Raw genomic sequence first — 11,808 nt, forward strand, 5'->3', positions numbered from 1 at the left:
TCCAGTCCCCAAAGTAAAGTCCACATCCCCAAAGTGCCTGGGGACAAGATGGGGAGGACTGGGCTGGGCAGTTGGCGCTGGGGTTTGGAGTGGGGAGGGGCCAAATGGGGAAAGGGGGCACTAGATGGGAACTGGAGGAAGAGGGGGGTCCCCAGGGGTCTGCAGCCCCTCAGAAGCGCTTGTCTTTCACCAGCCCATTCCTCAAAGGCTTCCTGGAGGGGACAAAGACAAAGGGATATTAGAGCTCTTCCCTCCTCCTCTTCTCCCTCCCCCCTCCCTCCCCCAACCCCAATTTCCTCCTCTGTCCTGCCCCAGTCCCAGGAGGTCATCATCACTCACTCTTCTTTCCAGGGCTTGGGGGTCGGGAGGCTGCCCTCCTTCCCAGAGGGGAGGCTCCGGGGGCCCTCACCAGTCTCATCGTACTCCCTCACGTCGCTCACCTCCCGGACCTGGCCGGTCAGCACCTTGGCAGCGAACACTACTATGTACTGCGGACGGGCAGAGACAGACAGAGGGGCAGAGATGAAACTGACCTCGGCATCCCTCCTGCATCCCCGGGGCCTCCCGCATTACGGGGGCGGGGTCAGTCTGGGATTTCAGGGGGCAGGGATAGGTAGAGTTCCCTGTCAGCAGAGGTGTTGGGACTACTGGAGGTAAGGTGACTCCTGCTACAGCTCAGCCTCAGGCAGGGGCCCTCTGATACCCCTTCCGGCTCAATTATTCTACAGTTCAGACCCTGGCTAATAGCCTCAGTTTCCTCATCTGTCAAATGGGAATAACAATCCTTGCATTCGGACCTCACAGGCTAGTTCTGAGGCCAACCCATCTTAACCCCACCTATCCTCTTATCTGACCCAACCATCCCCACTAGTTATCACCCTATTTATGGCTCAAGAGGACCAGCCTCAGACACTTCACACTTACTAGCCGTGTGACCTTGGGCAAATCACTTAACCCCAATTGTCCTGCCTTCACCCCTCCCAAAATAAATAAAAGGGGGTAATAACAGCACCTCCCTCCCAGGGTTATTGTGAAGATCAAATGAGGGAATAATTGAAAACTGCTTATTTCAGTGCCTGGTCCGTAGCAAGTGCTATGTAAATGTTAGCTATTGCCATTAGCTCTGTGCCCCCTTTCTTCCTCTGGACTAGAGAATAATCAGAATGATTGACACTTATGAGTGTTTAAAAGGTCTGCAAGGTACTTTTACAGGAATTATCCCACTGGATCCTCCCTATCCATCCTCTGGGGTGGGTGCTGTTATTATTTCCATTTCACAGATAAGGAAGCTGAGACTCAGAAAGTTTCTAAGTGATAGCTACCTTCAAAGACAGGATTTGAACTCGGGTCTTTCTGCCTCTTCAGCTCAGTGCTCTCCCCACTACACCACATCAGCCTGTTATCCATCAATCCTATTACTGTCAGAAAAATGGTGGAACAGCCAGGTGGTGCAATGGACAGAGCACTGGGCCGGAAGTCGGTTCAAATCCTTCCCTGGACATTTCTTAGCTGTGTGACCCTGGGCAAGTCACTTAACATCTGTCTGCCTCTGCTTCCTCATTTGTAAAAAGGGGATATTAAGAGCACCCACCTCCCTCCCAGGGTTGTTGGAAGAGATAACAATGAGAGCTAACATTTACTGCTTGCCAAGCACTATATAATTTACAGAATAGCATCTAAACACGATATATAGTTAGAATGCATATCATAGGATAGTATTTCTATTTTACATATGAATATATATAATTTCAATGTAATCACATATATATAAAATCACAGTAAAACTACTGTCAAGCTTATAGAGAGCTGCTATGAGGGCCACATCTTGGGCCCCTGCCCCAGCGAAGCAGCCCCCCAGGGCTCACCAGAAACCAGTAGATATTCATGAGCAAGAGGGCAAGCAGCAGGGCATTGAAGAAGAAGTAGAAGGGAATGTCAGGGACGGAGAGCAGGCTGCAGTGACATGTGGCGTACAGCACTTTGAGGGGGAACCAGTAGAGTCGGAACCAGAACCTTGGGGAGAAGGCGGACAGCAGAGGAGGGGGGATTAGGGAACCCAGGCAGCTGAAGCAACCAGCCCAATGTCCCAGGGCTAAGTGAGCAAGAGGGGATGGGGTGAGGGATGGAGGACTCAGACAAGGCCTGGCACCCCAGGGGAGGCCTGTGCTGCACCTGGCTGGCCAGGCCTGCCTTCATCCCCCCGTCCCGGGGCCGGGCTCACCAGCTAACACTGAAGCTGATACAACCCACGTCAGAGATGAGGTCGTTGAGCCGGTGATAGACCCCCCCTCGGAACTTGAAGTAGACGTTGAGCTTAGTGAATTCCAGCTGTACGTCATTGATATCATGGAGGAAGAGAACGAGGATTCCCACGTTGTGGTACCTGGTGAGGTGGGGGTGGTCAGGGATGTCAGAGCTGAGGGGGCCCCTAGGCCACAGAGTGTCAGAGCTGGGGGGGGCCCTAGGACACAGAGTGTCAGAGCTGGGGGGAGCCCCTAGGCCACAGAGTGTCAGAGCTGGGAGGGCCCTTAGGACAGAGAAATCAGAGTTAGGACTTTAGAAGCCATCTGCTCAAATTCTACCATCCCAACCATTTTATGTCCAGGGAACTTGAGCTTAAGGAGACCAACTGCCCAAGGTCACACCCAGTCAATGGCAGAGCTGAACCTGAACTCCTGGCCAGGGGACAGAAATGTTGGGGCCCCAGAGACCCCTGTGAGGGCAGAGCTTGGTGCCACTGACCTGAAGGCATAGGAGAAGACGATCAGAATAAGGGTGACAATGTGATGTAAGAGCATCACCACCGAGTCCTTGCGCCAGGCATCCATGTAGAGGGTGGCATAGATGGAATGCCCGTAGAAGCTGCCCTGCAGCAGGTAGGCCACCGCAATGTCCCTGGGCACCTCCATGCCTGGCTTCCAGTCTAGCAAAGGAACAGTCACCCCTCAGATGCCTGCTTCCCAAAGCCTTTCCCAGCCAAAGTCTCAGGAAAACTGCCCATCAGGACAGGGAGGTCACAGTGACAGTCAGGGTCAGAGCACAAGCTAGAACCCCAGCTCCAACTCATGACTTCCAGGCATGCTGGTGCCCCCACTTCCCAGCCTACCCAGGATGTGCAAGCAGGCATCTGCCCGTAAACTGAGGGAACAGCCCCTACATAGTTTCTCGGATCAGATCAGAAGTTCCCTTCATAGTCTGATGGAAAACCTGTTCCCAAGCCCAGATTAAGACTCTCCTCCTGCAGGCAGCTTTCCCTGACTTAGCTCTCACCCAACTCCCCAGCCCAGCCCTGTGTGAAATATGCTCGAAGACTTTTGTTACTGCTGTGTCTCAGAGCAGGGGGTCCCCTACAAGAGAAGCTGTCCTGCCTCCTTAGCCAAGGGGCTCCCCCCAAGGAGGGCATCAAGGCTCCTTTCTTCTCTTGCTATACACTCACATATAGGGCTATATGTCCACGTACATGTCAGGGTGGGATGTGGGGGCCGGGAGGGGGGCAGAGCAGCTGAGAGGGTGATAACCTTAGGTTCCCAGAGGGAAGAGGAAACTGTCTCTGGCCCTACCATAGAAGACAGAAGGTGGGTCGTGGAAGAAGGGGTAGTTAGTGCCAAACAGCAGGTAAGCACTGTAACCCCAGGCTGTGGAGTAGAAAAGGAATTTCCAGGCACTCTCAGGCATCTTGGCAGCGTCCCTGGGTTGCAGTTGGCACCATCTGGCCAGCGGCTGTGAAGGAAGAGATCAAGATTGAAAAGCATGCCACTGACTCCCACAGCAGCACTGCCCAGGGCTAGTAGAAAGAACATTGGATTAGGTCATAATAAGAATATGAATCCTAATTCTATTATCTAATAGGACCTAGGCTTAGTGGCTTCCCCTCTTTAGGCCTCAGCTTCCTTATCTGTAAAATGGGGATAATAAAACCTACATTAAGTGGCAAAGCAGCTTTGAGGTTAGAACACAGACCTTTTTAGTCGGACTATAGGTAGGTCTCACTTCCTGTGTCCAAGTCTTGGTCTCCTCATGTGGAAAAACAGGAAAGACAGACCAGGTCATTTCTAAGGTCTCCTTAGCTCTGAACTCTGAGTGTAAAGGGCCCTGAGGCCTGCTGGACACAGGCCCTCATGTCCAGACAGACAGCATGGGTTCCCTTCTGGCTCCTTGGCATCGGGTCCTCTGGGCCTCCTCAGGGACAGAGTGCTGCTAATTAACCCCTTCGCCAACAGGGCTACCTGAATAGGTCAAGTATGGCAATCAGTCTTGGAGGGGTAGGAAGGAGCCCTGGGGTGGAGAGAGGGGCAAGAGGGGACTGGGAAAGGCAGAGTTTGAGCTGAGGCTTCCACAAAGCTGGGGGGGGGCATTGCCCCCCATAGGATACAGCCAGGGAAAATGCTTGGAGGTGGGAGATAGAGGCGAAGAGCTGAAGTTTGAGGGGGTTGTAGAGAAGAGCAGTGTGCCCACTGGCCCAGGAGCAGCTGGGATGGCACACTTGCCTTGGTCACACTTCCTCACTACACCGCCCTGATTCCTGTCCCCAGCTCTAGCCAGCTGACCCTGGGGCAGCAACAAAGCTGAGGCTCGACTCAACCATCTCCAGCCTTCTTGCTCGCTCCCTCCCTGCTCCAACCCACACTTAGCTAAACTTAGACCCCAGCTGTCTGGATGTAGGTAAGAAAAGAGAAGGGATTGGGAGGAGAAAGGGCATAAGAATGGGGAGGAGTGGACAATGGGCACTGCAAGGATGAATGAGGGGATAGGGGACCCATGGAGGAGAGAATGGGATTTTTTAAGTAAGTGAATTGTCTCTTTTATTTTACATAACTTTCATTTTTTCTATTTTCTGTCTCTCTCTTCTCCCCTTTCCTTGTAACAAAGACAGTTTTGCAAAACCAGCCTTTGGCATCTATAAATGAAGAGAGGCACATTTTCTCTTCTGTGCCCAAGATTCCAAGGGCTATTTCCAATTCTGTATGAATTCAGTAAGTGCTATGTGCTGGGGACTGAGGTTGTAAAGGCAGAACTGAAGCAGGTCCTGCCCTCAAGGAGTTTCCATTCCTCCTACAGCAAATGGCAATCATTCTTAGAGGGGGAGGAAGGAGCCCTGGGGTGGGGAGAGGGGCAAGAGGGGACTGGGAAAGGCTTAGTGGCAGAAGGCAGAGTTTGAGCTGAGGCTTCCACAAAGAAGCTGGGGGGGGGGGGGCAGGAGGCAGAGGTGTGGAGGGAGAGCATTGCCCCCATGGGATTACAGCCAGAGAAAATGCATGGAGGTGGGAGATAGTGTCTTGTGGGAGCAACAGCTAGAATTAGAAGCCAGAGGACTCTCTGTTTGGTCCTGGAGGTAACAGGGAGACTCTGGAGTTGACTGAGAAGCCAGTTAGGAGACTGAGAATATGAGGGGCAGGAAAAAGGAGGGAATGGGGTGTGAGAGGGAGATGACATGGGTAAGTGAAGAGGGGAGGAATGGAAACTGCTGGGTGGTGAGGGCAATGACAGGGGTGGGAGGGGGGATCCAGTGAGTTCTTCACATGGGTACCAAGGCTGGAAGCATCAAAGCCAGCCTTCCAGAGGGAGGTGTCCCCAGGCTTTGGAGCTGCCTATAACCAGGACTGCAGATACTTTGGGCTCCAGAAATAGTCCTTGCCCCCATCCTCCACCCCATCCCCAACATTTCCTGGGGAGTAGGAGGGGCACCAGAGTGAGCTGTTGCCATGGTGACAGGAAAGGGACTCCTGTTTCCACTGGCAACAGGGCTGAGGGAGCCCTTCCCAGGCTGGTTCCTGGAGGGAGGGAGGTGCTGTCAGTTCCTGTGCTCTTCATTCAAGTCTCTTCCCCCACACCCCCCTTGCCCCATTCAGGGGGGGGGGGGGAGGGGGGGGGGGGGGAGAAGGCACTAGGAGGGGCCTGTCCAGCTCCTGTGCCTTCAACCACTATACTCTGCCCTCTTTCAGACCTAGTCGCCTACAGATTTGCTCCCCCTCCCACATCCCCAGCCACCCCCCCCCTCTGGGCACCATATTAATTGTTTGAGGTCCTATCATCTTCTGTTCTGGCCATCACATTTTAGGAGAGATATTGCCAAGCTGGGGCTGTTCCCTGAGGACAGGATCACAGATTTTCTAAATAAGCACAGGCCAGTTAGACCCTATTCTAAGGACAGCCAGTGGTTTGAGGAGAATAGAAAATAGTGATAAATGAAAGTGGAAAAAAACTGGGCATGTATGGCCAAGTGGAGAGGAGCCATGGTCTCTGGGTTCAAGTGCTGGACTGGCTGCTATATGGAAGGGTTAGCTAAAGAAAGGCAGATTTAGACTGGGAATCTAAGGAAGAATTCCGAAACAACCACAGCTAGCCCAGTGGGAAATGGGCTGCCTCGGGAACCCAGTCCCCAAAGGTTGTCAGGCAAGTTGAAGAGGAGACTCCCTTTCAGTTACAGGTCGGACCCCTTCCAGTCCCACCTTCTTTGCAGCATTTATAGACTACCTACCACAAGCCAGGTGCTGTCCTAAGTGCTTTACAAATATCCCATTTGGTTCTCACAATAACTCTGGGAAGTAGGTGCTGTTATTATCCCTATTTTACAGATGAGGAAACTGAGGCAAACAGGTGCAGAGACCTGTCCAAGGTCACACAACTAGAGAGTATCTGAGGCTGGATTTAAACCCATGTCTTCTTGACTCCAGGCTAGGCACTCCACCCACTGTGCCACCTAGATGTCTACAGCTCCTCCTATCTGAGAATGTGAGGTTGGTAGATGAGGCGGGCACATGGGAGAGCCCAGACACTGGGACCCTCATCCTAAGTCTCGTCCTTCCCATTCCCTCACAAAGCAGTTTTCTTGAGGCCTCAACTTTCCCCATCTATAAAATGAGAACAAAGTTGGTCTGTCATCACAGGTAGGAAGTAACATGGCCCCAGGTAGGGATGACTACCTCTAGAGAGTCCCAGACCTTCCTGAATGAAAGTCAGGATGGCATGGGAAGGGCAGATATTTTCCAACCCAAGTAAACCTGGCTTTCCAAATTCAGAGCCTGGTTCCTCCTCACAACACTGAAGGCCCTGAGGACAATGAAGAGAAAAGAAATATTGTTCCAACAAGTTCTGGAACTCCTGTGTCAGTACCTGTCGGTCAGGAAGAGTCAAGGAAGGATCAGCTGCGTTGGCCAGAGCAAGGATATGCATCATCTCTGGATCTCAAAGATCCAGGCTCTGTCTGACAGTTTATCCCCTGCCCCCAGCATGGGGGGGAATCTGCCAGATGTCACAATGCCTACAAGCTTGAGATGAGTCAACGATGTGACCCAGCAGCCAAAAATGCTCATTTAACCTTAGGTTTCATTAATAAGCACGTGTCCATAAGGAGGGGGTAAGGGGAGAGGAGGCAGGGTGCAAGAACAGCCCCAAGATAACCGATCTGGACAAAGGACCCATCTGGAGGCTAGGGTCCAGTTCTGAGCATCACATTTTAGGAAGGACATTAATAAGTGGAAGTCTGTCCAAATAAGGGGCAACCATTTTGAAAAATGAGGGCACTCTGGATTGGTGAAAGAAGTGAGGATATTTAGCAGGAGAAGAAAAGACAGGGCAGAGGTTCTTAACCTTTTGTATGTAAGTCATGGTTCCCTCTGACCTTCAGTCTGGTGAAACCTATAGATTCCTTCTCAGAATCATGATTTTAAATGCAAAAAAGTGAGATGTATAGGATATCAAAAAGAAAAACCAATTCTATTACCATGCAATTCTCATGACATTTTTTTAAAAACAGTTCATTTAAAAAATAATAAAAAAAACAGTTCATAGCCTGTAGGTTAAGAACCTCTGAATGTCTGAGGGGCAGGACAAAACAGCTTCCTTCAAATTCTTCAGAAGAGAAATGGATCAGACTGTTCTACTCAGCCAGGAAGGTTACAGGTTAGGCGCAAGAGAGACAGTCCCAACACTCAAAGCTTCCCCCAAATACATGGGGGCAACCTTAGGGGGCTCCCCATCACTGAAGGCTTCCAAGTAGAATCTGCATAAGTAGCAGTAGAGGGGGTATTCCTGTTCAGGAAGGGAGGTGATCTAGATGCCTTGAAATTCTCTTTTCTTAGCCTTAGTATATGTATGTATGGAGCTAAGAAAGAAGGCTGCAGCCAGACTCAAGCTAGGAAGAGGAGGGTGTGGGGTCTGACTCAGGGTTTACTGAGTTAGAACAAGGACCCCTTCCCAGGGGGTCCTCCTAGCAAGCTGACACTATGTCCCATGTCCTGGGAACACAAGGGACAGTTTCTTCCCTGATGGAGAATGGCCCCATTGTTAGGGTCACTGGATCCCCTAGCACCTCCCCCCATGCTGTTTCCCAGGCTAGTTCCTGCCAACCCCTAGACAGGAGGGGGGCGGGGGTGGGAGTGGTAGAGGGGTGTAAATCTCTCTAGACTAAGAGCCAAGAACCAGGGGGCTGGGGGGTGGGTGGTTCAGGGCCTGGAGTCTGCCCCCATAAGGGGCCTGCCTAGCTCACACATCCTTCTCCAGTCCCTCCAGCAGACTTAGGGGAGAGGAAGCCCAGTCTCGATCCCTCTAGCTCAGCACCAGAGTGATGGGTGACAGGTCTAGCTAGGTCACAGAGGTGAGAGAGCCTGCACCTTTCCTGATCCATAGAAAGCAAGGGAGGGTTGGTGGCCTCCATCCTGGGTCCGACCTCAGGAAAGCACCTGATGCCGGCCACGGGCCCGGGCTCCCGCAGTCACCTTCAAAGGGCGCCGCTGGGCTGGGGGGGAGGGGGCACCACTCTCTGCCCTCCAGCCCGGCCCCATCCCTAAGCCTCTCCCTGTTTCCTCGGGCGCTTCCCAGACTAGCCGGCCCAGGCCAGACCCGGGCTCCTACTCCGAGTCGGAGCATAGCCCGGTCTGGCCAGGCGGTAACCCCCCCCAGGTCACGTGACACCCCCCGCCCCCACCGAGCGCACAAGGGGATCCACATGCCCAGGGCTTCTCTTTGGTCAATCCCTGAGTCGCCTTCTTCTCCCCCCCCACCCCCCGCGCCCGCGTCTGTCCTCCGTCCACCCCCACCCCGGGGGTGCCTGCACCTGCGCACACAGCAGCCTCCTCCCCCCGCAGCCCCCTCCCGCCTGGGCCTGGGCCCCGCCCCTCGCTCCACGGCAGCCCCCTCCTCGTCCCGGCCTGGGCCGCGCCCCTCAGGCCCCGCAGCCCCCTCCCCACCCGGCCGGAGCTCCCCGCTAGTTACTAAGCCCCCTGCCTGGGACAAGCCCTCCCCGGCCTCCCACCGGCCTTGCCCCCCGGGTGGGCCTGGCCTACGCCCCCTCCCCACCTTACTGCCCTCCCTCCCCGCTGCTGGCCCGGCCGGCGGGCGCCACTGACCCGAAAGAGGCGGGCGGCGGCGGCTTTGCGCAGCGCGGTCCAGGCGAGGCCGGCCAGCAGCAGCAGCAGCAGCTCGGCGGCGGCCAGGTGCGCGTGCTGGGCCCAGCTCCGGCGGCTCCGCTCCCAGCCACAGTCCGCGCAGCCCCGCGCGGCGTCCAGCAGGCTCCGGTAGCTCCGCTGCAGCAGCTGCGCATAGCCCGGCATGGGCTCCGGCATGGGCTCCGGCCCGGGCCCCGACGCCATGCCTGTCCGCTGCCCCCGCCGCCGGGCCCGCGGGGGACCCTCGCCCGGCTCCTGCCCGCTTGCCCGCCTGCCAGGCGCGCACGTCACCCACCGCGGCAGGGAGGGGAGAGGAGGACAAGGAGGAGGGGAGGGGCCCCGCCGGCTGTCTGGGGGCGGGGGGAGGAGGGTGGCCAGCCCCGAGACGGACAGGCCGCGGGAGGAGGAGGGGGAGGCGCCCAGCCGGCCTCTGGGGCAGGGGTGGGGGGGTGGTAGGAAGAGCAGGGTGGGCAGCACAGAGAAGGAAGAGCAGCTGGGGGAGGAGGAGAAGGAGGAGGGGAGGGAAGGCTCCGCCCCCTGGACCCGCCTCCCTGCCCCGCCTGTACGCTCCCCAAAGTTGTGGGGGGGTGGGGGGCAACCTGTATACATTCACCACGGCCGCTACCCTTAGAAACCCCCGCCCTCTCTGGTTCACACACGGTGACTAGAACCCGGGACCCAAACGAGGCCAAATGTCTTCAGAGCGGCGACCTTCTCTTTCTTCACTCCCGTCGGACACACAGGAGAGGGTGGGCACCAGAACAGTCCAACAATGAAATGGGCAGCCTCGGAGCTGATCCCCCCCCCCCCCCCCCCCCCGCCCCTTTACAGGGGTCCAGGCAAGGACAGGATAACCATCACCACTCCCATTCCCTGCCGCCGGTCAAACGCATAGTATGGAGCTAAGAAAGAAGGCTGCAGCCAGACTCAAGCTAGGAAGAGGAGGGTGTGGGGTCTGACTCAGAGTTTACGAGGGGGTGGGAGATGACACTGGGTGAGGAGGGTGGCAGGACTAAGAGCTCCTGTCTTCTTGGGCAGCTCTGGGCTCAGAACCAACCATCCCGGGGTTCTCCAGGCTCTGAAAGACCATCCCATTCATCTGGCCGGCTCAGACTCAGGAGAAGGAAGGAGACAGGGAAAAGGAAAGAAGCTGAAATAAACAGTGCGGCTCCCTTCCTCTTTCCTGGGGCCATTTTGCCTTGAAGGGTTGGAACTCCTGCGGCCCAGGCTTTCCTTGGGGGATTTGAGCCTAAGAGGGGTCCTAGAATTGCCGTCACCCTTTTGCCTCTTCCCACTCCCCTCCAATATACACTACCAGGCTACCTCAGTGCCACTCTGCCTCCCAAAGAAGTCAAGTGACTTGTCTAAAGTCAACATTTGAGCCCCAGGCGCCTGGAGCCCAAGTTCCGACCTCTTGTACTCTTAAGTGTACTCTTCCATGCCTGCCTCTCTCATCTAGTTCCATCTCCCTCCTCCTCCCCTCCTTAGGGTTTCCCACTTACAGCCTCTGTGGCATGAGGGTTATCCCCAGATCCAGCCTCCAAATCCTAAGGGTTGAACGGTGGGGTGCCTAGCCAGAGTCTTGCCCTGGGCAAACCTGACTTGCTTTCTTTTTGGCCTTCCAAACAAGCTAGAGAAGAGGGAGTTAGATCTCGGGAGCAGGATAGGAGCTCATCAGTGAGCAGGGTAGTGAGGGAGGTTCTGTTAGGGCTGTGACCAGGGGAAAGAGAAGGTGGGCAACCAGCCTATTTTACAAAAGTGTCCAAAACCATTCCATCTCCTCTAGTGGTCTAAAAGGATGATGCTTACCCACGTGAGTCCATCCTACTTCTCATTTCTCCAGTTGAAATGACCAAGAAATGATGACCAAGCAGTCCAATCTGAATGAATGAAAGAAAAGATTAAGTGCTGATTAGGTGCTAGATTACTAAATTCTGAGGATAGATATGCCAGCAGGCCAGACTGTCCCTGCCCTCAAGGACTTTGCATCCTAATGGGGGAAGATAACACATAATGGAATTTTTGATAGTATTGATTTGATTGGTTTTCTGTAGGAGAACTAAGGGTTGGGAAGGGAAGGCAAAGAAAGGAGAGGGGAGGGGCGGCCAGGTAGCCCAGCGAGTAAGAGCACAGCCCCAGTGTCGTGACTTGGGGATCAAATCCAGGCTCAGATACTTAGCACCACACCCAGAAATAACTGGCCGTGTAACCTTGAGCAAGTTACTTAACCCCAATTGCTTTAAAAAAAAAAAAAAAAAGGAAAGGAGAGGTAGGGAGAGATTCATGAAGATGAGTCTAGGTTTTGGCTTGGTAGCATGATGCTGACCAATAATAATAAGAAGCACCCCCCTTCAGCTGAGCTGAAGGCTTAGAATTCTAACCCTCAGCAGGAAACTCCCTTATTACTGCCATTAGAATGATT

The 11,808-nt window shown here is 54.4% G+C and overlaps 1 protein-coding gene across 1 annotated transcript; it reads right to left on the bottom strand.

Annotated features, from left to right (window-relative positions):
* Positions 1 to 74: 74 nt before the first annotated feature.
* Positions 75 to 9,689, bottom strand: CERS1 (ceramide synthase 1). Its single transcript, XM_069067767.1, has 7 exons — positions 9,348 to 9,689; positions 3,561 to 3,720; positions 2,743 to 2,923; positions 2,222 to 2,383; positions 1,866 to 2,013; positions 340 to 488; positions 75 to 212 (listed from the first exon to the last, which is right to left on the bottom strand). Exons 1-7 carry the CDS (start codon positions 9,588 to 9,590, stop codon positions 170 to 172), a joined length of 1,086 nt encoding a protein of 361 aa, XP_068923868.1. The 5' UTR covers positions 9,591 to 9,689; the 3' UTR covers positions 75 to 169.
* Positions 9,690 to 11,808: the final 2,119 nt, after the last annotated feature.

The sequence above is a fragment of the Petaurus breviceps genome, unplaced genomic scaffold (genome assembly GCF_028583685.1).
Source record: "Petaurus breviceps papuanus isolate PSGF00001 unplaced genomic scaffold, PetGlider_PUasm1.0 108, whole genome shotgun sequence".
NCBI classification, from domain to species: domain Eukaryota; kingdom Metazoa; phylum Chordata; class Mammalia; order Diprotodontia; family Petauridae; genus Petaurus; species Petaurus breviceps.